The following is a 26,478-nucleotide window of genomic DNA, read 5'->3' on the forward strand; positions in this document are numbered from 1 at the left end:
CTCAGCTCAACGACTGCTTCTTTAGTCACATGTTGTTTTGCTGGTGACATTGTAGTATTAAAAGAGCTAGCATTAATCGTTTTTCTTGGCAGGTCTGACTCATCAGCTAGACTAAGCTTCTGGAGAAAAACATTGTTTTTAAAAATAGTATTCATATTTTTAAGTTACAAAAGTAATAAAACATTGCTGTAAACAGTATCAAATATAGTATAGGTCAATATATCTTAAAAACATACATAATTTATAAGCAGAAATTTGTTTCTGCTACTATATATTACTTCTTGGATGTAATCATTAAAAGTTTAATATGTCTTCTATCTATGCATCTATCTTTTCAATAATAATTCAATCTTATTTAATGTATACATCATATAGTCCACATTATATGCTGTTATACACTTTTGTTTTCAGTAACCTATATGGCAAAAAAATATGTATATATAGGCATATACATGTAGACATATATACATTGTATACACACATACATTGTAATTTAATAGCTGCAGTTTTCCTCTGTTTAACAGATCCATTTATTAATAGAACTTTAGCATATTTTATCTTTTTATTTTGCTATTACAATTGTTGCAATAAATAGATTTGTGTACTCATCTTTGCCATTTTGAGTATATATCTTTGCAAGATGAATTCATAAAAATGGAGTTTCTGGATTGAAGCAATTTAAGATTTTAATGGGTACTTTAAAATTGTTTGTCAGAAAGAGTTGTCTTGAACATGTGTTTGTTCCTCTAGATCATGACTAATACTATACTGATATGTTTGCTTGTTTATTTTAATTCATTGCAACCTGCTAGCTAAAGACCCTTAATTCATTGTTTCACTTGCATATTTGGTTTGTTGGTGAGGTCATTTTTCATATTTATTAGCAACTTGAATATTTCTTTCTGTTATATATATATATATCCTTTGCCCATATTTTCCAGTGATTATTCATCTTATCGATGTGATGGAACACATTTTCCATATGGATCTTAATATTTGATATAAATGCTATAAATTATCTCCAAGTTTATTGTTTTCTTTTAATAATACTTTGAACATTACCTTAACATTATTTACATTATAGTTGGGTACATTGAAAATATATTTGAGAGAGTTATTATTAATACCTATTTTACAAATGAATAAAATATATCGATTGCATTTTATTCCTCAGCCAATTATATCTGAATTTTTAATAACTTTGGAAATATGAATACATAATTACTTTTATAAGAAGATATTAAAAGCTTATTAATTAGTGTAAATTGTGGTTTCCATGTCAACAGAAAAAAAAAAAAAAGTTGCTCTACCAATTGAACCTTTATCTTCCTTGATGAAATTCAAGTAACATTTTGACAGTTTCTGGACTCAGGTTGGCAGAGAGAAGTATGAGTTTTTCCCTTTGGTTTTATCCTGGTTTTGCCATTAAGGGGCTCAAACTCAGGGCATCCTGTGACTCTACCACCTAGTTATATCCCCAGGCCTCAAATTATATGTTATGCTCTACAACCTGGGCTGATAGTGTAGCTCAGTGGCAAAGTGCTAACTAGCATGCATGAGGCCCTGGGTTGGATTCCCAGCATCACAGAAAACAAACAAAAACAATTGAGGAGCTTCTCAGAAATAGTGAACATTCCTTCAGAATCTACAACTTGACTCAGGCCAATTTGTTTGAACAGTGTCTCTCCACTGAACATTCTGAAGTTCATCTCATAGCTGTTTACTTATTAGAAGTATTTTGTCAATTGATGTCACATGCATATAAATTGAATGCATGTGATACCTGTTTACAGCTTAATGAATACCTATAGGCACTTACTTACCTTTCACTCAACTTAAGAAACACAGCTTGATCAAATTTCAGAGCCCTGTGTGTGCTTCTAATTGTATTGCCTAACACTCTGCCTCTCCCCCCAAAGCACCATTTGGTGATTTTTTAAATTTCCTTGCTATTTATAGGTCATGTAAAAATGCATATGACCACTCTATCTTGTGTTGTTTAGTTGGAATGACTTTGAACTTAACAGAATAGCATCATACTGAATGTATGCTGTGATTTACTTTTCTTATTCAACACTGTGGTTTTGATATTCATCAGCCTTTACAGCTTGCAGCTGCACCTCATTCACTTTCAGAACTATTGCATATATTTTGCTATGATTAATTATACTTTTTCACCTCTCAGGGCACACTCCTGCCTAAGCACTAAGAAAAGATTGTTTATGGCTATTTTTTTTTTCGTTTTCTTTTAGCCTATTTTGATGATTCAAGGTCCTATTTTAATGATACTGGGTTTATCAAAAAAATCCCAATTATACATCTTGTTAGGGAATTCTTTGTTAGTTCCAGTACTTAAAAAAATCCCCTATATTTCCTTCTTAAAAGTGACTACCTTTGTCTTTTACATTTAAGTTCTTCAAACATCTTGAAAAAAATTTATTTTTGTTTGTGGTGAAAGAAGCAGATGAAACTTAGTTTGCTCTATGCATGCAGCGTGTATGGACTATAGGCCATGCTGCTATAAGAAAGTTCCCCATTGCTCTATAATTCCACCGCTACCACATATCAAGTTTCAATATATACATGGATCTGTATGTAGGTTTTCTATTAAATTTTTAGTTCTTTCTGTTTACTGCTGCCCCATACCGTCTGATGTCAACTTCTTTGTAGTGAAGTATATCATAACTACTAGCAATGTAAATTGTTTTACTATCCTGTTAAATATACATTATTTATGGTTGATTTGCTTCATAATACAGAATAGCAAATGGACATAAATGTAGTATAAACTTACACAACTCTCACATGACTCTATCTCTTGAATTTTGTTAAAAAGAATTTTGAAATTTTAGCTATTTCATATTAACATAGCCTGGATACAAGAATGCATATATACACACACATGCCTGCACACATTGTTACAGAAATTCCTTTATAGTTATGTTATCAATGATTGTTTAGAATCAGTCATAAATTTTTAAAATTTCAGTTAGCAATGTTTCTGAAATACTCATATTTTCCTCTCTAATTCCTTTATATTGGTTTGTAATTTTTTTTTGTTTGTTTGTAACAAATGCTCGATTGGCTGGTACATTTTCTTACTTCTTGATTTGAGTGATTACTTGTTATCTTTTGTCCTCACAGATGACCAATACACGTCAGCATTCTAAAGACTCTTTTTCTTCAAACTTTATCAATATTCCTAAATTATATTTTGTAGAATTGTCGTCGTTGTTGTCGTTGTAGATGGACACGATACCTTTGTCTTATTTAATTATTTTTATATGGTGCTGAGGATGGAACCCAGTGCCTCACTCGTGCCAGATAAGTGTTCCACCACTGAGCCACACCCCCAGACCTGTAAATTATCTTTTTAAGATATATCAGTATACATGTGTGTGTATATATACATATATACACATATATGTGTGTGTGTATACATATATCACATATGTGTGTGTGTGTGTGTGTGTGTGTATACACTAATTTTGAGTTACAATGAAAGTGAATACTAGTTTATTTACATGCTCAAATTGTTCCAGCCTGGCCATTGGCAGCTCTTTAAGTTTGGCTCCTAAGTTCCATTTGATTTTTCCATAACAATTCTTTTTGAGCAGTGTTTTACTCTCTGGAAAGATGTTCTAGGATGCTCTTGTATTTTCTCTGCCCCAGGTGCATAATCAGGGAGCCCTGGTTCTTGTCAAAAAGAGTATTTCTCTGAGTGTTGGGTTTGTTCATTGCTCCTGGGATGTCCCTACTTTCACATCCTCTCAGTGGACAGAGCTAGGAAAAGTATGTGTGTGTGTGTGTGTGTGTGTGTGTGTGTACATATTTATAATATTATATACTTATTATCTATTTATTGATTTATTTTGGGGGTACTAAGGATTGAATTCAGGGGCACCCGACCACTGAGCCACATCCCCAGCCCTATTTTGCATTTTATTTAGAGACAGGGTCTCACTGAGTTGATTAATGCTTGGCTTTTGCTGAGGCTGCCTCACCTCCTGCCTCAGCCTCCTGAGCCACTAGCATTACAGGCATGAGCCACTGCACCTGGCTTAGTATCAATTTATTGATGTATATGTATCTACCTACCCATATATGTTCATAAAGATACACACACACGTCTGTGTGTGTGTGTGTGTTTATGTGTGTGTGTATGTATATATATACATATATATATATATGGCTGAACATGACTTTATACTGATGTCTCCAACTCTATTCCAGTACCACAAATTATTTCTAGCTTCCCTCTCTTCTTGTTAATCTGTAACTTTTCTCTCTCACAGGGAAATATCATCCACAATCCTAATACTTATTTGCTCAACCCAAGTACAAGTAAAGCAAGTTTATACTGTATCTAATGAAAAACAGATTTATCCCCTAGAGTATGGATTGTGTGTAGTTCATTTTTTCTTTAGCCTTGCTAATAATATTAGTCGAATATTATTTTCCAAGGTAATTTAGGTCAGCTCCGATTTCTCCCTCCCTCTTTATTGAGATTCTGCCCTAAGTCTGTAGTCCAGTTAGATTCATTCATCACAGTGTGCATTGCATCCTGGGACCTCCCAATATTCTGATTTACTTTTAAAAATTTTATGCATGTGAATGTCCATTCTTTATGTTGTACAATTCCATGAGTTGCTCACTGTGGAGTGTCGTGTGCCCACTACTGGGTACCATGTAGAACAAAGAATTTCATCATCCTAAAAGTCCCCGTGTGCATCCCTGTTGGAGTCAAGTACTCTGTCCTCACCAAACCCTAGTAACCTTTGATTTTGTGCTTATAGTTTTGGCTTTTCTAGAATGTAAAGAAGGGAATCATACAATATGTACTTTCAGGGTCTGACAACTTTCATTTAGTTGAGTATACTTAATGTTCATTCATGCTGTTGCACAAATCAACAGTTCATTTATTTTTATCACTAAATAGTATTTGGCCATATATTTCACTACATAGAAAGGCTTTAACTCAGTTTATTCACTCTTCTGTTAGGGATATTTTGGTTGATTCAAAGACTTTTTAGGTAATTATGAATGAAGTCTCACATACAGCTTTCCTGTGAATATAAAATTTCAATTTCAATGGATACATACTTAGGAATACTATTGCTGATTTGTATGCTAAGTCTATTGAACTTTACAAAGAATTTGTGAAGCTATCTTTCAAAGTGGCTTTAAAATTTGCATTCTCATCAACAATGAATGAAAGTTCATATTGTTACATACGGACATTTAAAAAAATTATTTTTATGTACAGAAAACTCAACAGTATATAGTTAGTCCAGTTTAGTGATGAGTTCTTTAGACTTTGTCTTTTCCAGCTTGGAACACAAGCCACACAGTTTTGATCCAATGTGTTGCCTCCCCAATAACCATGAAGGTCATCATGTGTCATTGTAATTGGTCCTGATAGCGTCCACTAGTTTAGGCAGAGCACATTTGCCTTCCAGTTAAACAGTCTTATGGTGACGGTGTTGTACATATTCCTGATATTCTGTGGGCTAGATGCCCCAGTCTGACTCTCCCATTGGTTGATTCAGTAGGGAACTCCTATTTTATAACATCAGGCAGAAAAGAAGAAAACCAGTCTGATAGGGCCTACTTCATGTGCAATCACCAGAAGCTGAGACTTCTTAATCTCCACAAGGTGATGACATCATATATAAAGGACAGGTGGTCTCTTAGTAGAGATAACTTCTTTGCCAACAGTTTTCTTTATAGCTAGGGCCAACAGTTTTGGCTTCTTTTCTTGCCTTGTCTCTCACCTGGTCTATACTTAAAAGTCCAGTTTGATAGTGGGTAGCTTTTGGCAATTCAAACCTGGGCAGATGAAATGTTTAATTGCAGAAGGCACTGTTAACCTTCAGGCAGGGTCCCTTTGGGGCTGAGTGTACCATGCCATACCCCAAATCTGAAGGCTTTTCTCAAAGAGGATTTACCACCTTCTCGGTCTCTTGCTCCTTCACAATGTTAGGGCCCTGGACCATTTTCTTCCCTGGATCTTCTTTCCTTTGGCATACCTAGTCACTGTAACCCTCTCCAGCATTTGGTATGGCTGAATATGTGTATATATATTTTTAATTTTAGCAAAATAAGTATTCAATTATATTTTAATATGTGATGTTATAGATAAATATTTCTATGTGGTTGCTCTAAAACTAAATTACTTTTCATTTTTTTAAATTTTTCCTTAAGAAGTTGCAGAATTTTTTTTATTATGCAAGAAAATTTGAAAATTCACCAGGGTATTTATAAGTTTCCCTCACTCAACCGCTCATATTTTTTTCTTATATAAAAACTCAAATATTTCATAAGACTGAAATGTTGGAAGTTCTGCTTTTCCCTTACCCATAATAATCTGTAATGTAATCCCATGTAATATTCTATTACATAACAGTTTAGATCATTTGCATTTCTTTTTTTTCCACATATGTATATATGTTCATGTTTCTGATAGTTTCTGTTTCTTTGATTCTTGCTGTATACTTTATAAAATTTTTCAGGGGAGTTCCTAAACCTCATTTTTTTAAAGTCAATATTTCACTGAATGTATTGGATTTGAGCATTTTGTATATTTGTTTCTTTGCTTTCTGATAGTTCCTTTTACATATAAACCTTCAATTAATTGTGAAGACAATATACTACACACTAATTAGAATTTTTAAAATATCAAACTCATCTTTGGTTATTTTTTGGAAGCCATTGGCTCTGCATGTCCTGTAGACCACCGTTGCTTTCTATTACTCATGATTTCTACATTGTTTGATAACTTTTGGTTTATCTATTTATGTTCACAAGAGAAGGTCAGTTTTATCAAGATTAAAAACTAATAAAGCTGTCCTTATTGTATTTGCAGAATACTATTGAGTTTCTTGTATAACTCCATGTGAACATATCGTCTTAGGAAATGTGGGAGGATGAGACTCAGCCAATAAACAAGTTTTGTTTTAGAATGCAAGTAAGTCTATTGGGTCTTTCTAAGTTGACTTGGTGTAAGATCAGAATCTTATACTCACTTATTACACTGTAATCTGTACCAAGTAAGAGATTTCAGAGGACAGATATTTTCATCCACATCTCCATATGAGGTTTTGGAAATGATCATATTATTTCTTTAGAAATGATTTCCAGCTGATTAAGTCTCAGCCTTCAGCCTTTGGTAGTGAAGTCTTTTCTGAGTGGTTTTGTGTTGTTGGACGTTTTATAAGTAAAAAGAAGTAGAAAGAGAGGTTAAGAAGGTTGTCTTAGTTTCCTACAGCTACCCTGACAAATTATAGCAAAATGAGTGAATTAAAACAATAGTTACTCTCTCACAGTTAAGGAAGATAAAAGTTTAAAACTAAGATATCAGCAGGGTTGATTTCTTCTGGAGTCTTAGAAGGAGCTTCCTGTGTGTTTCTTCTAGCTTCTCGTGGCTGCCCATAATCCTCAGTATATTTTAGATTGCTGCATCTCTCCCGTATCTGTGTTAATCTTCTCTCTCTCTCTCTCTCTCTCTCTCTCTCTCTCTCTTAATTTATCTCTCTCTCTGTCTCTTTTTGAGACAGGGTCTTGCTAAGTTGCTTAGATACTCGCTAAATTACTGAGGTTGGCTTAGAACTTTTGATCCTCCTGCCCCAGCCTCCCAAACTGCTGGGGTGACAGGCATGCAGCACTGCACCGTCTTCTTTTGATGGATTCCCCTGCATCCTTTTGTCTCTGTGTCAAATTTTCCCTCTTCTTATATGGACACCAATAATATCAGGTTTAGAGAGTATGGAATTCCAGTATGAACTCTTAAATTCATTCCATCTGCAAAGATGTTCTTTCTACAAGACCATTTCCAAAGTTTTACATGAACATTTTTTAGTTTTCGGTGGGCACAACATCTTTATTTTATTTTTATGTGATACCAAGGATGGAACCCAGCGCCCTGCGCATACCCGGCTTTCGCGCTACCGCTTGAGCCACATCCCCAGCCCCCTTCCCTTTATTAATGTTGGGTTAATCAAATAAAACTTTAGGGAAGTCTGGTACAAGAGACTACATATTTCACAAATTGAATTCCATTCTTCCCTCCTTCCAACTCTCCAGGGTTACCCCATGCTTGTTTCTCTACTTTTCTGACACATGATTTACTTAATGTGTTTTAAAGCTCCGTAAAATTTTTGTTCCATCATCTATAATCTCCTCTCTTTTCCTGCCCTTAGAGATATTTTATTTTTTTCTTCTTTCTTCTTTCTGTATTTCTTTGGTCATGCCCATGAAACTTTTTACACAAATTGCAAAGAATTTTCAAGGTTTACTTTTAATATCTTCACAGACATTGAAGACAATCTCTTATTATATGTTTCTGATCTTGTGCTTTTCACAGAACAGACATTCAAGGAATATTTTTATTTATTTATTTTTCTACATTTTATTGGTGCATTACAGTTGAACATTAAGGAGTATTTTTAAATGAGTGTGTAATTACAGATACTAAATATGATTCCATCAGAAAACAGAGTTCTGAAGAGTAGAAAAATCTTTTTTGTGCCTCTGAAATCATGTAGCATGATTATGATGGATAAAGAAGAAGAGAAGGAAATATCAAACATATAGCAAGCCCTGGAAGTCCCCTTCAAAACTATTTAGTTATCACAGCAATACTATGAGACTAGAATTTCTCCCATTTTTTAAAGAAGGAAGTAAATTTTCAAAGTCAATAAATTTTTACCAGGTCCATGTGCTACCTGAGTGATAAAACCAAGATTAAATCCAGGTATTTTTGGAAGTTTATGGCTTTCCTATTATACCCTCTTATTATTCCTTGTGAGGTCATTTTGGTCTTCCTTGGAATTTTCTTGGTTCCTTACATACTCTTGAAAAAAAAATGTTCATTTTGTCACATGTTACTCATCATATACATAACTCTATGTAAATACGTATGTGATATTTGCAGATAATTATTTCTGCATCATCCAAGACTAATCCTGACTTTAGAATTCAGAAATTCTTGTATTCAAGTATTCTGTGAGACCCAAGATAAAATCAGCACAGATTCACTCAGAGGCAGCAGAGCACTTATCATGTGACTTGGAATGAGGCCTCTGAGGATGTCCACACCTATCCTCTCGGAGTCACACATTTTTCATTAACTTGCATTCAACTCCCAGCCAGATTCTTCTTTAACAAACATTTGGCTGGTGTTTACTACATTCCGGGTATTGTCTGTATGGGTTCTGGAAGCTTTAGGGAAAGTCATGATCAGGAAAGAGTCACCCTATTTTTTAGGAAGGATGAGATATTTATATTGTCATGGTAATACACCATGACAATGGCAATGACCATTCTCCAGGTCAACTGTCTCACTTCAACTGTCTCACTTCTACAAGACTGAAATATAAAAGTGGTATGAAGATGGAAGCAAGATGGTAAGAAGGGGATAAAGAGACAAAAAAGAAAAGTAAATACCTTATTGACATGAGCTCGAAGCTGGTGACTTTCAATCAAGTGGGGAAGATTTCTGGCAATTTCCATCCAAGGCCTATAATGATCTGGAAGTTCTCTCTGCATTTAAAATTAAAAAAAAAAATTCAATATTTTAGAGCTCCCTGGGACATAGCTTCAGAGAGTAATTACTTTCAGATTTCAATCTTTGGGGGAATTCAAGTCAATTCAGTTCAACAAAGTGAGAATTTTCTATCTTTTAGGCCTTGTGCTAGACACTGAAGAAACCTAGATGACTAAAATATAATTCTTGTCCTTATATGGTCTAGTAAAGGAGAAAAAAAATGTAATCAGATGGATCCAATGAAGTATAATATGTTTAATTACTAATGTGTTCATACGTTAGCTTACAGATTTGCAAAGAAGTGAAACTGGTTAATTTTGTCAGCTTTTGTGGAGAGTTAAAAGAAAATGTTCACAGAAATGTGAAAGTTGAACCCAGTTTTGGAGTCTGAAGGTGACTTTTCCAGGTAGAAATTTGAAGGAAGTAAAGGTAGATGGGATAGCAGATAAACAAACATAAGTTTCTTGGGACTCCAAATTAATCAATGTAATTAGATTGCAAAGCTCAAGAGAAAAGATTACTAGAAGATGAGTCTAGAAATTTAGATAAAATGTGCTTTACACAGATTGAGAGTTTTTCCTTTATGTAAGATTTGGATATGGTCTTGTCATGAGAGATGAGATGTCTCCAGAGAAAAGTCCAAGGAGTTCCTAGAGAGAAGGGGCAACTCAACCTTGGCTTATGTGATGGAAAAGAATTTCAGCATGTGGAAGTCAGAGGTACAGGCAAAGGTTTATTTAGGAAATTTGGTACACATTCAAGGGAGAATGGGGACAATATTCAGAAAGAAACATCTTTTGGGGTAAAGCAAGGAATACAGACTCAAGGGAGAATTCTGGTAATTTCAAGAGTGAAAGATGCATTTTTTTAGGTCCCCAGCTTTTCTTTTAAAGTAAACTTGGTACAGGGGGGTATGGAAATGTATGTGGAAATGATCTGATGAGTTTCAGGATCCTGAGGATAAGATGTTCTTCATTATCTGACCAAACAATAGTGCTACAAAGTCCCTGAATTGCAGAATAGCCAAGGCAATCCTTGGTGAGAAAAGTAAAGCAGAAGGCATCACAATCCCAAAATTGCACCTCAGAACAATAGTAATAAAAACAGAATGGCATTGGCACCAAAACAGCCATGAAGATCAATGGAACTGAAAAGAAATACAGAGACAAACCCACATAAATCTATTATCTCATACTAGACAAAGGTGCCATAAACATACATTGTGGAAAACATAGCCTGTTCAATAAATGGTGCTGAGAAAATGAGAAATCTATATGTAGCAGAATTAATTTAAACACCTGTCTCTCACCCTGTGCAAAATTCAAAGTGGACCAAAGGCCTAGACATTAGATCAGAGACACGACACGCACTAGAAGAAATGTAGGCCCAATTCTCCATCATGTTGGCTCGGAAACCAACTTCTTCAACAAGACTCCTAAAGCTCAAGAAGTAAAATCAAAGATCAATAAATGGAATGGTATCAAAGTAAAACCATTCCTCATAGCAAAGGAAACAATTAAGAAAAAATATGGGAGAAATATGGGAGAAAATCTTTGCCATCCACACCTCAGACTGAGCATTAATCTCCAGAATTATGCAAAGAACTTAAAACACACACACACACACACACACACACACACACATAACCTAATCAATAAATGGACAATAGAAATGGACAGATACTTCACAGAAGAAGAAATACGAATGGTAAACAAATAGGCAAAAAAAAATGTTCACCATCTCTAGCAATTAGAAACATGCATTGTAAAAAGTATACTGAGATTCCATCAGAATGGCAATCATCAAGAATACAAGTAACAATAAATGTTGCTGAGGATGTGGGAGGAAAAGGTTCACTTATACATTGCTGTGGGTCTATAAATTGGTGCAACCATTTTGGAAAGCTGTATGGAAATTCCTTAGAAAATTTGGAATGGAACCACTATTTGACCCAGTTTTTCCACTCCGTAGAATATACCCAAAGAACTTAAAATTAGCATACTACAGTGACACAGTCACATCAATATTTATAGAAGCTCAATTCTAAAAGCCTCATAAATATTTATAGCAGCTCAATTCTAATATTCTAATAATAGCTGAGCTAATGGATAAAGAAAATATGGGAGATAAATACACAGTGAAACATTGCTAAGCCATATAAAAGAATGACTTTATGACTTTTGCTGGTAAATGGATGGACCTGGAGACTATCATAGTAAGTGAAATAAGCCAATCCCCCCAAATTAAAAGGTCAAATGTTCTCTCTAATATGCAGATGCTAGCACCCAACCAGGGGTGGAGAGGGGAAGAATAGAAGTTCAGTGGATTAAATAAAAAGGAATGATGGGGAGAGAGAGGGATAAGACTAGGAAAGACAGTAGAATGAATTGGACATAACTATGTTCATATATGAATATACCACCAGTGAAACTCCACATTATGTACAACCAAAAGAATGGGATCTTGATTAGAATAAGTTATACTCCATGTATGTATAGTATGTCAAAATATACTCTACTGTCATGTATATCTAAAAAGAAAAAAAAAACAAAGTCCCCTGAACTACGAGTTTCTCAAAATATCATCTCTCTCTGCTTTATCTCTTGGGTGGTTAATGAACAGTGCACAGGTAGATTTGCAGATTTCCCAGGAATTCGGAAGTCACGGGCTTGCCAGAGAGACTGATTTAGGGAGTGACAGGCCTAAAACAGTATGTAAAACTTCTGAATTACAATTTTCTTTTATTTTCTTTATATATCCTTTCCATTAATTTTTCTATTTCTTCTATTCTACCTCAGTGTGATTTTAATTTTAGAAAGGTAATTTTATTTGTAGTATTTCACCATAAGAGGTCAGATTAGGAAGACCTTGAAATATTCTTCCAGGATTACACTTAGATAAGGGCAGTGAATTTGAAAAGGAAAGAGCATGTATCCAAGATATATTTGGAAAATAATATTAATATGATGTTATGAATACATTTGGGGGTAGAGACTTCAGGCAAGAAGATCACTAATCCAAATAGTACCATTCCTATTGTCCTTGGTTTACCCAGTAACCCCATGTAGAATTTACTGTACCCAACTCTAATCCAAAGGGATGACAAACTCATCTCTTTTTATGAATCGATTTTTATGGGAGGTTCTACTTTCAGACACATTTTCTTGTGTACATTTCATCTCTGACTGATTTTGCATTACAACAGCAGAGTAGGATAACTGCATATGGTATTCACAACTTCAAGTTTATTTGTATCTTCGAAAAAAACTTGCCAACCAGTGATCTAGCCCAATGATCTGGCATCCTTTTTTAGCATATAACTTGTACAAATGATTGTAGTATCTGTGGGTTCAAACAACAACAAAAAATAAAAATGACTTCCATTTTTATGAATTTGGAGGTTACATGAATGGGTGGAAACACAAATTGAAATAGAAATGCAAGTGGAAATAAAAGAGTGGGCATAATAATAGTGAATTTATTGAGCTTAAAATATCTGTGGAATCTAAAAGTATAACTGTATGGAGAAGTTCAGAGTTCTGTAGAAAGGTCATAGCAGAATATAACTGCAGGAAAACCCCCATGTTGTGGTTAAAACCACAAAAGTGTAAAGTCTTCCTGAAGATTTTGCAAATTAAAAGGAGAAGTAAGCCTAGATTATCACACTAGGTAATATTCACATGGCAGGTAGAGAGGTTGAATCCATTGATTCAGATTTAAAAAAAAAAAAAAGAAAGAAAGAAAGAAAGAAAGTTCTAGAGATTCAATGAGCCAGAAGAGAATGACCATATAGAAGTCAAGACATTAGAGGATTTCACACAAGTGGACAATCTTCAGAAGGTCAAAAGCATTGATGGAAAATTAAAGAAAGATTGGACTCTTTAGAGAACAAAACAAGGAAGTCACTAAAATATACTAGTTTCTGTATGTATGTGGTGTAGAAATAAAGATGAGGATCTTGGAAGCAGGATTCAAATGCTGATACATTAAGGAAGTAAGAAAATAGAGAGAAAAGGTAAATGACCTTTTTCAGGGGAGATGGTAGCCAAGCTTGAGAGTTCTATTTCTCTAAAAATAACAGAACTGGTTCAGATTCTACTACTGACAAGAGAGGGGAGTAATTAAAGACAGAAGGTCAAGGAGGAAGAGAAGAAGGAGAGAAGAGCCAGGAACATCCAGCCTTGAGGTGGTAAGAGGAGAAGATCTGGAGCCTGAAGGAGTCCACTTTTTACGCATTTAATTTCTTAGCACATTGGAGTGAAAACCAGGGTGCGTAACTGGCAGATAGGGGTAGGCATTAAATTAATAATAGAGAAGAAAGGAATAGGGACCTGTACATAAACAAATGTAAATAATACTGAACTTACACTGAGAATCCAGAGCACTTTAAAAAACTATAGACTTGGAGAGGCAGAGATCTACAAATTACCCACTTATCTCTTGTTTGAAATCCACTGTCCCTCAGAACCTACAATAATCCTAGGTTCAAGCTTCTAGTTAATTTGTAGCCTGGACATGTCTAATATCTCATACTTACTACTCTGAAAATTATGGATTTTATTTAATCTTTTCCTTTCGATCTTTATTCCTGAATTGATTCAGGACAAGCTGGGCACATTTCATTTTCACAACAAATCTAATTCCACTACAGACAATTGTTGAATTTTCACTATAAATGTGCATGTGCCCACAAAGGAGATTATATCATGTTCTTAATTTCTCATAGCATCTCAGCTTCTGGGAGATAGAGGCTCTTCTGTTCCCTCTGCTCTTACCATAGGGAGAAAAAAGTGGATGGTGTCATTTTCTCCAGCAAATTTCAGCTGTAGGTTCAGAATTGAAGGAAGCTAATTATTAAACTGACAAAAGTTCGGGGTTTACAGACTAGTAGCAGAGTAACAATGCTGCAAGAATAAAGGCAGAGATTGGGGATGCAGTTCAGCTGCAGAGTACTTACCTAGCTTGTGTGAGGCTCTGAGTGTGATTCCCAGAACTTCAGACTGAAGGTAGAGAAATTAATGGTAAACTAAATGTGAACTAGCAACCTGTTTTTCATCCCATTAATGTCAATCTGATGCCCATGTTGTATGGATAAAAGTTGAATATAGTGACAGAAATGATGGAATCGCAGAGCTGACATAAACTCTGTGACAGAAAATCAAGAATGCATAGTTACGGTATTCAGAATGCCCCTTTAAAGTGAGTCTTAGAGAAGTAGCTGTAGTTGGGTGAAATGGTGCACACCTGTAGTCCCAGCCAAATTTAAAAAATAAATAAAGAAATACACAAAAGGCTAAGGATGTAGCCCAGTGGTAAAACACCCCAGGGTTCAAGTGCCAGTACTATACATACACATCCATAGAGAAGTTGTAACTAGGCCCAGGGTTGTGACTCAGTGGTAGAGCACTCACCTAGCATGTGTGAGGCCCTGGGTTCAATCTTTAGCACCACATAAAGATAAATAAATAAACGCATTGTGTCCATCTACAACTGAAGAATATTTTTAAAATAAGCTTTTAAAATGAAGCTGTAATTAAATCATCATCTTTGTCTTTCCTTCTTTGATATATAGGTAATAAGTCACATTCTTTTTTAATTGGTTGTTTTTCATTATAGATGATAATAGAATGTATTTTGACATATCATACATACATGGAGTATAACTTCCCATTTTGGGGGTTGTACATGATGTGGGGTAACATTGGTCATGTATTCATTTATGAACACAGGAAAGTTATGCCCAGTTCATTCTACTGGATAATGAGTCACATTCTAAAAGTTAAATCCTCCTGGATTTTTGGCTTCCTGACTCGCAAAGATATTTTTAAATGCTTCATTTGGTAGACTGAGAATCTTGGCTATATTTTACTCTCTAATATCTAGTTTTTCTCTTCCATTAGATTCCTAGAGGAAAGTTCCCTTCTTCCTTTATTTCATTCTTTCTCTTTCCAAAGTCTAGTGTTTGGACTTCTATATGGAACAATAAAAGCTCTCCAAGTGTGGTCCCCAGTCTAGCAGTATCAGCATCATTTGGGAACTCTTTAGACATACAAATTCTTGGGCCCTGCCCTGGACCTTCTGAATCAGACATTCTGGGGTAGAACCCAGCAGCACATGTTTAAAAATCTTTCCAGTAGATTCCAACACACCTTAAAGTGGAAAATCAGTGAACTGGAGAACAAACCTTGCACATAATCCAAAAGTGAGAAAGTATTTGAAGGCTATTTGATAATTCATCTAAAATGTATTCTGCCTTTTAATTTTTTCTAAAGAAACTGAATAGTATTAAATTGTGTTAATTTCTGTTGCCAGGCTATTTTTTAAAGTTAAGTTTTACATTTTCATTTGCTCCCACAGGATAAGAAACAGGACCAGCAGATGGATTTTTCACTAAACAATATTCCTTTTGGAGTTAGTTCATACATCTCTATGACATGTTTTAAAAGTATAGCAGGGCTCTGGATGTGACTCAGGGGTACAATACTTGACTAGTGTGTGAAGGATGCTAGTACTGCAAAAAGCTAAACTTGCGTAGTATTCCAATAATCTACTGATACATACTACTAATTGTTTTATAATTTTTCACTGTTATTAACATATCTGGAATAGTCCTCCTTCTACATGTATTTCAGATTTTTAAAATTATTTCTAAAAGCAGATTTTCTGGGTTAAAAGTTTTAAAGGTTGGAAACCATTCCTTGAGTTTCTTAGAGAAAAATTATATCAATTGATAATTGCATTCATGGTGTATGATATATAATGGGAGTGACAATTCATCTAAGCTTTGGACAACACTAAAGACATTACTAGACTTTTTGTTTTGTTATGTTTTGGAATTCTTTTATACTTGCTTTCTGCATTACTGTAGAGGGAACCCAGTGCTACTGTACCACTGAGTTATATCCCCTGCCTTTTTTATTTACTATTTTGAGAAAGGGTTTCAGTAAATTTCCCAAACTTACCATCCTGAGTAGCTGGGTGTTTTGTTTTTATTTTTTGTTTGTTTGTTTTTTGTTGTTGTTGTTTGGTTGGTTGGTTGGGTTTATTTATTTATTTTTGTTTTGTTTTGTTTTGTACCAAGGATTGAGCCCAGGGGCACTTAATCACTGAGCTACATCCACAGCCCTTTTTAAATATTTTTATTTAGAGACAGGGTCTTACTAAGTTGCTTAGTGCCTCAAAGTTGCTGAGTAAATTGCTGAGGTTGGCTTTGAACACATGATCTTCCTATCTCTGCTCCAGAGCAACTGGGTTTACAGGCATGCACCACTGCACCCAGCTTTTATGTTTTGCCTGGCCCAGGATTATTTGCATTAAATTTCTATATTTATTTTAATATTTACTAAACTAATTAAAGTAATACTTCAAGAAATATACTTATCTTAGGCATGATGATTAAACAATGTAATCAATGCCTATGACAGGACATTCAAAAAGAATGAAGCCTATGAAGTAAAACATAAAAGTTTCCTAATTCCCATTTTTCCATCTAGCAGTGATGACTTGAAAGTTTCTCTCATGATTTTCCAGACATGACATGTTGTGAATATTACATGGACCATTGTCAATTTGCTAATATTATATTTTAAGTTCAGCTATAAGTTTTCAGTTTTTCCTACAGCTTAAGACACAAGACCAACAGATGAATGTTTCACTAAGCAATATCCCTTTTGGTGTCAGTTCATGCATCTTTGTCAGTTCATGTCAGTAAACCATCATTCGTGGTTTACAAATTTCACAGCAGGGCTGGGGTATAGCTCAGTGGTAGCATTGTACTTTTATGATTTTATGTGTGTGCTTGAAATAATTATGCCTAACAGACTAGTCAAATAAACCAATATTTTATTCATCCTTGAAAATTTTAAATCATATTTAGAAAGTTTATTTCATCCAAACCTCATTTCTTTTAAAAATATTTCTAGTTTTATTGTTGATAGTTAAGTCTTTAATCCATATGCATTCATGTTGTATATCTTTATCACATAGTTTTTCATTATTTCATTTTGAAATCGAGGGGGTTAAAACCCAGAGAGATTAGATGACTATCTCCAGGTTTCACATCTGGTTAGTAGCCAGACCAAACCTCTTTCGACTCAAAATTCAGTGTCCTCTCCAACACCTCTTCAGAGCAAACAGGGAGAAGGGCATAGTGGGGGGATGGAGTACTAGTGCAAGAGGAAAGAAAATTTGAAAAGGTGGACTGGGGTTGTGGCTCAGCAACAGAGCGTTCACCTAGCACATGCGAGATCCTGGGTTTGATCCTCAGCACCAAGTATTAATAAATAAAATAAAGGTATTGTGTCCAACTACAACTAAAAAATAAATGTTAAAAAAAGAAAAAAGAAACCGATTTGACTTAAAAAATTTTTTTTGAAAAAGGTTTAAAGGCTTTTCTTCCCTCATTCCCCAAATCACAAACCCCAGAAATGGGATGAGCAGGAATAATAAAATCTTCAACTTTTCTTTCTTTATAAAAAATGTCCTGCTTTATATTTGTTTTTCTAGGGCTTTTCCCAAAGTGTATTTTTCAAAAAGTTTAAAAAGTGACTCACACAAATACAGAACATGTTTCAAAATATAGTTAGCTCATTATGCTAATATCTGCAGGATGATAAAGTGGGTTCAAGCAGTACTTGAAAAACTGAGGTTTATGGAGTTGTGAGAAAATAGTGTTGAAATAAATTTGCGGATTAAACACATAATCTGTTAATAATCTACAGGGTATTGTGATCATAATTATCAGAGTTGTAATTTCTACTCAACAGAAATTGCAACTCAGAAATCTACAATTAGCAGATAACTTCAGATATTGGGCCCTGGTCAGTGGGACAACCCACAGATGATTAGTAATCCTAGAGTGATTTGTTAGATCATGCTTCAGGATGAGAGTGAAAGAATGTTCAACAATCCTTTTGCTTTATTTTGGAAATTTTTTCTTAACACACTTATATTCAAAAGGAGAACATTTTTTCCTCCCAGGCTTAAACTCAGGGGCACTTAACCACTGAGCCACATCTCCAGCCCTATTTTGTACTTTATTTAGAGACAGGGTCTCGCTGAGTTGCTTTAAGCCTCACTTTTGCTGAGGCTGACCTTGAACTCAAGATCCTCCTGCATCAACCTCCCAAGCCACTGGGATTACAGCTGTGCATCACTGCGCCCACAAGGAAAACAGATTTTTAAGAATGTATTTTTCATAAGCAATACACTGTTAGATTATCACTTGGTTGGGTTAACTAAAACTTTTGTTAAGAAAATAGCATGAGGAGGGTTAAAAATAAAATAAAAACTTGAGTAAAAATAAACCAGGCATATCTCAACAGGAATGTTTGGTAATGAAAAGAGGCTGATATGGCATTGTAGTAAAGTGGAGGGAAAGAAGGTAAGATATCCCCAGGAAGAAATAGGCAAGCAACATGGGGGTCCTTGTAGGATTCTATTCTAAAGACAATTGGAGACTTTCAAATAGCAAAGTGCCATGTTTCATCTTCATTTTCAAAACTCACTTTGACTGTTATACACAGAATACTGGGAAAGAATAGAAATAAAGAAACAAGATGGGAGGAGATTGTCTAGGGGACATATGGATGGCAGATTGGACTCGGGTGGAAATGGGGAAAGTTGGTCAGCTATGAGACAGATCTCAGAGGTAGAGTTGGATCCATTATCAAATGGAATATTTCTAAATGGTGAAGATTACTGTGAAGAATAGATGAAAGCAAGAGGTAGGCAAAGTTTACTTCCCTACACAGAGCCAAGTACAAAGTAAGAACTTTCTTCATTTTTTTTTATCTATTACAAAAAGGATATGGCAGCAAATAAGAAAAAGAATAGCGTGAATAAGTTTTGCAATACCTTCAAAAATTTCAGTTGGGTTCCCCATTTTGGAAATTATGAAAGTTGAAAATTTTGTCTAGAATTAGGAATCCTCAATGAACAATAAGCATGGAGAAAATTAAAAAATGTAATTTAAAATGGCTCACCAAGATGGTCTGTAGTCCAGAGATCTTGGAATTTGTATTGATATATAAAAATATATCAGAGTACAGATAAAGATATGAAGGCATTTGATGTATTTTATGAAGAAAGTATGAACTCAAACTTATTCCTTGAATTAACAACACTAACCAAGTCAACTATACACTGTTTATCCCTGTGTTTCCTCACCATTTGATTTATTTTTCTTTAATTTATTATTATTATTATTATTATTATTATTATTCTAAGGATCAAGGCCTCATGGGTGCTAGACAACATTCTAATACTCAGAGATACACCCTCAGCCTTTCATAGACCATTTTATATTTTTCATTCTCAATTTTCATTCTCTTTCCCCTTTTAATACCTATAAATTCAGTTTTGGGAATCTATGAACAAGATAATATTTAAATTCATTAAATATTATAGTATTTAAATTAATTGCTCAGGTTGCTCTATCCCTCTCACCTTTCATTTTTTCTTCCTACTTCCTGTAGTGGGTTGAATGGTACCTGTCTCTACACCTCACTTAAAAAAAATACAGGTTCATTGGAAATGAATTATAGACTAATTTGGAAAAGAGTCTTTGAGGTGAGATTATCCTGGATTAGGATGGGTTTTAAATCCAAAGACTAAGTGTCATTATAAGAGAAGACACCAGAGAGGAAAGATACAGACACAGAGAAGGACCTATAAGATGGGGGCAAAGATTGGGAGTTCTGCAACCTGAAGCCAGGAAATATCTGAAGTGCTCAGAACCTGAAAGAGGCAAGGAAATTTAAGAATTGTAATGCAAAAAAAAAAAAAAATCAATAAGAGAGCTCATGCATAATGGCATCATTTGCCATGAACATAGTTTATATACAGAGTTATGAAAAATTGTGCTATGAATGGATAATTATGAATGTAATGCATTCCACTATTGTCATGTATGAAAGAAAGAAATAAAAAAGTGAAAAAAAGAAATATTCTCCCCTGGAGTCTCTGGAGGAAGTACGTGCCTGTCTACACCTTCACTTCAGACTTCTGTTCTCCAGCATTCTGAGAGAAGAAATTTCTGCTGCTTTAGGTCACCCAGGCTGTGGTCATTTGTTTGGGTTGACCTAGGAACCCAAAACACTCCCTGAGCCTCATATTGGCTGAAAGTATTGGGCACATATTTTCCCATGATTGATTTCTTCATTCATTCTTAGGATCCATCAGCCTATCCACCCTTCCTTCATGTTGTCTCAGGTTTCTTTATCCACCTAGGTGAAAACATTTTAAGTTGCTTCAGTATTCAACATTTCAGTTTATAGAGGATTGTCTGTCCCTGCTCCCACTTTCTCATGCCTATCTGTTTCCCCTTTGACTCTATCCACTTTTCTCTTAATATTGGCACAAAATCTATATTTCATCCATTACTTTCTCCCTCAGCCCCAAACATATTTTTAAACTTGCATATTAACTACTATTAAATATGACCTTCTTGTCTTTGTGTCTACTGCGGTACCATTAGTGTCTCCAGTCCCCATCCAGCCTGATCAGAGATGCCCCAGAAACTACCAATGGTGCTATCATTTTTTGGGGGGAAATGTCTGAGCTCTTGCCATGTACTCCTTATCTGGAAGCTAGAGCCTATTGTGACAAATAATTTTCTACACTTTGTTCTAACTAGCTGGAGTCCACAGCTTCTATCAAGTGTTTTGTGTTTCTACAAAAGAACATGTATGTATTCATTTTTCCTGAAAGATTGATCAATCATAATTAAAAACAAAGTACCCAACGTCCTTATGGCTACTTATACCAGTCCTTTTCTTCTGCCCAAGTTGTTCATGTAAAATGTCTCTTTTCCCTGATTTTTAAACTGCTTTCAAGCTCTTTGCAGTGTTTCTCCTAGGTAAGTCACTTTTATTTCCAAGTTGACCTCAGAGGTGTAGCCCTCTGTCTTTCACCTGGATCACTGTGGTGGTCTCCCATTGTCTTCCACTTAAGCTGGTACTTGAGTATTAAGGTCAAATAGGTGATAGATTCTTAATTATATCAATCTCTGGCACTGAGATTTTTTTTTTAAACACCCTAAGTAATTTTGCAGTACAGCCCTGGAACCATTGTTTTTTAACTACCCCACCCTTAACATTGTTTGAGGAAACTGTTGAAATGCCATCTGTACATGTTATTCACCAGATATATTAAATACAAATTCCAGAACGCAGTATTCAAGTTCTGCTCCAATCTAGTCTGCAGCTGTCATCTTTCTTTATCCCTCCATTCCTGGGAAGCTAAATTTCCAATGTTCTTTGTCTAAAGGAAATAGTCCCCCCCAACACACACACACACACACACACACACACAAACACACACACAGTCACACAGGAAACATGATCTGGCAAAGGATTTCTGTGGTTGATTTCTAGCTATCACTTGTCCAACCTGAAACTTTGGAACTTGGAAATGTTTGAGAATTTATAGAAAACAGCAGGTTAGAATATTCGAAACCAAGTCAGCCTTCTCCCCCAAAGCCAAATATTTTCCTATACATTAAGTTCTTTAGAAAGACTTTCAAATAAGTATTTAGAGTACCAAACCACCTAGAAGAGATGCCAGATGAACCCCTTTGAGGCCAGCTGACATGGAGAAACACCCCTCCTAACACTTGCCCTTAAGTGGAAGGAAAGGAAGGCACAGTTGTGCTCTTGACTAGAGGTGTTGACTGCTGATTCCTGGTTTGTGATGGGTTGCAACACTGCTGCCCCTGGTGATGCTGGGGACTGAGTCTCCTGATCTGTGGGGCAACTTGAGGTAGATTCTCAAGAAAATTTCCTTCCTCTATTTCTTCCCAGAAAAGGAGACGCTTGAAATCTCAGCACGAATGAAAGAAAATTAAAAGTGAAACAAAGAATTACACTTTAAGAGATCTGGGAAGTATGACTCTGACAGTTAAGACCAGGGAATTTTTTACGTGAGCTCAGGAATGGAAATTTCTAAGGGTTATCAATCAACCAAACCACACCACAATTCTATCTGACTCAGAATGTCATGAGAACTTGATGTTGTTATTGTTTCTCATCTGGCTCCAATATTTATTAAAAAAAAAAAAAAAAAAAGGAAACAACAAAGAGAGGAACTCTACAATTGTGGCTCCGCCCAGTGTTTACCAGCTTCGTGATATTTTTCCTGAGCTCATTTTTTTTTTTTTTATATTTAACCTCAACAAGATCATGTTGGCTGATTATCTTTCCTTCCTTTTAGACTAGGTAGGATGGGAGCATCCTTGACTGTAGTTATTCACATGGAATAGTGTTGTTGCAAGCACTGATCTAAGGATCAGGAGAACTGGTTTCTAGTCCTTACACTAAATCTTCACAGTGTATTTATATCCATGCAGCTGATCTCCATTCATGTGAAAACTGAGGGTTGGGTGATATTTGTAAGTCACCCAAGTCATAAGAATTAGTAAGAACAAAATATAGTGACTGACTCTTTCAGATTTTTCCAGGACATTCATAGCTTACGACTGAGAGTCCTGCATCACAGGAATTCATTTAGCACAAAGAAAGTTGGTGATCCAAGTGGAAGCATCAGAGAACACAATCCAGTAATCCAGACTGCAAACCTACCCATCTAAAACACCCTGTACTGCCAATGCCAAGTACTTGTAGGTCTGTGACTTGATGCTGTACAGAGCATTTAATTCTTATCTTCATTTAAATGCTTCCAGTAACACTCAGAAGCAAACAAACATCAGCAAACATCAGAATAGGTATTTGATAAAAGCTCTTTGAATTCCAGACAATTCCTTAATCTTAAAAAGTGGCAAATTAGGCTGGGGCAGGTTGTTTGTTCAATAAATTGTTACAGTGATTGCAACATAATCATCCCTGTATTTTGTAACTGAATGACCCTACCCTTTTTCTATAGTGCAATAGAACAAAGATATCAAGTGCCCTGAGTATCAGTTTTGCTTTTTTCAGAAATGTGACTTTGGCTATGTCACCCCCTCTGGCCTTCAACTAGCCAGGGGGGTAAAAAGAGGGGTTTTGTACCAGATAGTTTCCTGGGACCAATACTGTTTTAGTAGTCAATGTCTCTGGTCATATTTAAGGAGAAAACCAGTATTGATAAGCTGGTTGATAAGACAGAATTACACTATGGTTTGGATTGCTAAGCACACTGAAAGAAAAAGTACTGTTTGTTTTCAAATTTCCTTCTCAGAAATATCTGATACCATCTACTCGCTTTAATTAGCTCTGAAAGCACCTAATGTTCCTCTTGTTCTCTTTTCCTTCCACTAGCAAGTAAGATAAACTAATTCACATAATAGGCTATCAGTGGTGTCCCAGAGCTGCTTAGGAATGGAATGCACCTCAGAAGCACCATGCTACTCTTCCCAGGGCTCTATATTTGTCCATGTAATTAATCCTCTACCAATATTCAGAGTTCTTCTTGCTAACTACAGATTTTCTTATGATTTTCCTGGCATCGATGGCAATCTATTAAAAGAAACCAGCACCAAAGCATTTGATTTAAACTATCCTCAGCTATAGCTATCACTTCTCTAGTCAGTAATTACACTCTATGGTATTTGTAGTATCTTTCTCGGGTTTAGTGACTTAGAAATTATATTGTTTCTCTCTTAATTATGACATAAATTTAAAACACAAATAAGCCAGAATCTCAGGACACCTCCTCTAACCTCATCCAAGACTCCATGCTTACCAGAGGATTTGGAAGTAGAAAGCCATACTCCTCAGAAATGTAATAGCTTCCCAAAGACAACTGCCATGCTGTCTTCAAATTTTCTGTTTGAGGCTCCATATTTTTACTTGAAGTATCTTCAGTGAAGCTGCCACTGAAGAAACAATTGGTTCATATATATCACAGACTGAGGTTAAGGGAGCTTCAAAACTATATTTGGTTGTGTGATGTCTCAGCAACAGAAGAGAACCTTGCCCTCAGGTTGAATTCCAGACTGCCCTGAACTTGCTTTCAGAGAAGGATAAGTAAACAATTAAAAACTGCTGATTAAAACCAACAGGCAAACAACCCACTGCAAGAAGAAAATCCCTTCTTCCCATTCTCACACACGCAATATGAGAAGATTGGTTTAAAACAGAACCATATATGTTCAACCTTGGAAAAGGGGAAATAAAATAGACTTTTGGTTACACCTGATGAAACATGTACACTGACGGGAATCTGGTTTGTGGTGACGACTGGGTCATAATTATTCTCCAAAAGCAGTAACTATTAAAAGTAGAAGTTAGATTCAGTGTTATTTCGGTGGTCAGCAGTGGATGGTGAGCAGAATGGGGAGGAGTAGAGTAGAAGCTCAGATGAGTTTTAAAACAGCGTAATCTAATATCATGCTTGTTTCAACTTATTTTAAGAAATTATACTTGGATAATGAATGAGTATAACAAATAAGGCAATGGATGCCAGCGAACTTGAATTTAACCTGAACAGATCTATTGATTCAACCACCTAATATTTTAAAAAATATTTTCATTCTTAATTGACATGTAGTGATTGTACTCAATCCTCTCCTTTTGTCAAATAACTTTTGAGAAACCATCATTAAGATAAGTGTTTTTTTTTTTTTTATATATAGCATTATTTTGTTTATTTATCTGTGGTGCTCAGGATCGAACCCAGGCCCTTGCACGTGTGAGGTGAGTGCTCTACCGCTGAGCCATAACCCCAGCCACAAGAAAAGTGGTTTTAATGTAAAAATAGGTACTGAGTTTTATTTTACAGATTAGTAAGCTGAAGCATGCACATGTGAATTGCGCTGTCCAGTACTGCGCTGGTAATTATTACCAGAGTGAGGTAATACCAGAACATTGCTCCTTTCACTAATCAGGCTGCCAGGCTAACTGTCATCTGTGCCATCACAGTGACAATTGTCTTTAATGTGGAGCCCACCATAATGACTACCAGGACCTAAACCTGCACTGGGGAGATTCTGAAGTCTTGCCTTTCACTCATGGACCCTGAATTTTTTTAAATGTAATTTATTTGAAAGATAATTCATCTATCCATATCTCTCCTTCATCCCTTTCATAAAATAAATATAGAAGAGAAAGAATTGTTGTGATAGCTCGTCTAACAGATCCAAGGCAGGTTTAAATTCTGAAGTTTATGTACCAAAAGCAGCCTAACATATTAATGGTTCATTAGGAGACAACTAAGATCCGTTTTCAATTATTCACTAGCCTTTAGTTCAATATTCAACCAAATTTGAAGATTGATTTCTTATGGTTCCTAAATAAAAATTTTCCATCTTTGTATGTCATCCTCATGATCTTCCCTTCAATCTCAGATGAAAAGATGACTCAATTCTATTTTTATACGAGTCATGTTATTTACTATCCATTTCCTCTACACCCTCCCATAAATTTATTGCATAATTATAAAATCATAAAATATTAGAATTCAAAGAGCCATTGCAGAATAAATGATATGGTACAACACCCTCATTCATTATACGAACAACCCAAGATTTAAGGGAATGAAATGACTTATCAAATGTCATCCTGGGAGTTGACAGCATTCCTGAGTTATTGTCTCTCACTATAGGATCTTCCCACTGTTAACTCACTCAGGGAAGATGATCTGACAATAAAATCTCAGTTTTATCACTTTTATCAGTGTAACCTTTTGACAGGCAGCTTAAAATCCCAAATTTTTGTTTTTACATCTGAAGTAAATAGTAATGTTTATCCCAGAGACACTGCATGATGAACAAATGAGAAATCACAACCAAAGCACCTAACATATAATAACAAATTATTTTTTTTTTTCGTATTTGTTTCCCCTCATTCTAAAAATCATGTCTTAACATTGTGTATTTTGGGTTGTTTTTCCTATTGGGATAAATATATTATCTTTTCTGTCTAGTCAATAACTCTTTTTATTTTTCTTTCTTTCTTTCTTTTTTTTTTTGTTCATGTTGTTTTTGTTTATTGTTTTTTGTA

At 35.2% G+C, this 26,478-nt stretch overlaps 1 protein-coding gene across 1 annotated transcript in view; it reads right to left on the bottom strand.

Moving 5' to 3' along the window:
• The window catches only part of Ido2 (indoleamine 2,3-dioxygenase 2), a 53,741-nt gene extending 29,413 nt beyond the window's left edge, over positions 1-24,328 (bottom strand). The window contains exons 1-2 of the mRNA XM_076852477.1: positions 24,221-24,328; positions 9,445-9,540 (exon numbers count right to left, since the gene is read on the bottom strand). Coding sequence (XP_076708592.1) covers positions 9,445-9,540; positions 24,221-24,319 — 195 coding nt within the window. The 5' untranslated portion in view covers positions 24,320-24,328. The remainder of the gene's footprint in view (positions 1-9,444; positions 9,541-24,220) is intronic.
• Positions 24,329-26,478: the final 2,150 nt, after the last annotated feature.

Source organism: Callospermophilus lateralis, chromosome 4 (genome assembly GCF_048772815.1).
Source record: "Callospermophilus lateralis isolate mCalLat2 chromosome 4, mCalLat2.hap1, whole genome shotgun sequence".
In the NCBI taxonomy this organism is placed as follows: domain Eukaryota; kingdom Metazoa; phylum Chordata; class Mammalia; order Rodentia; family Sciuridae; genus Callospermophilus; species Callospermophilus lateralis.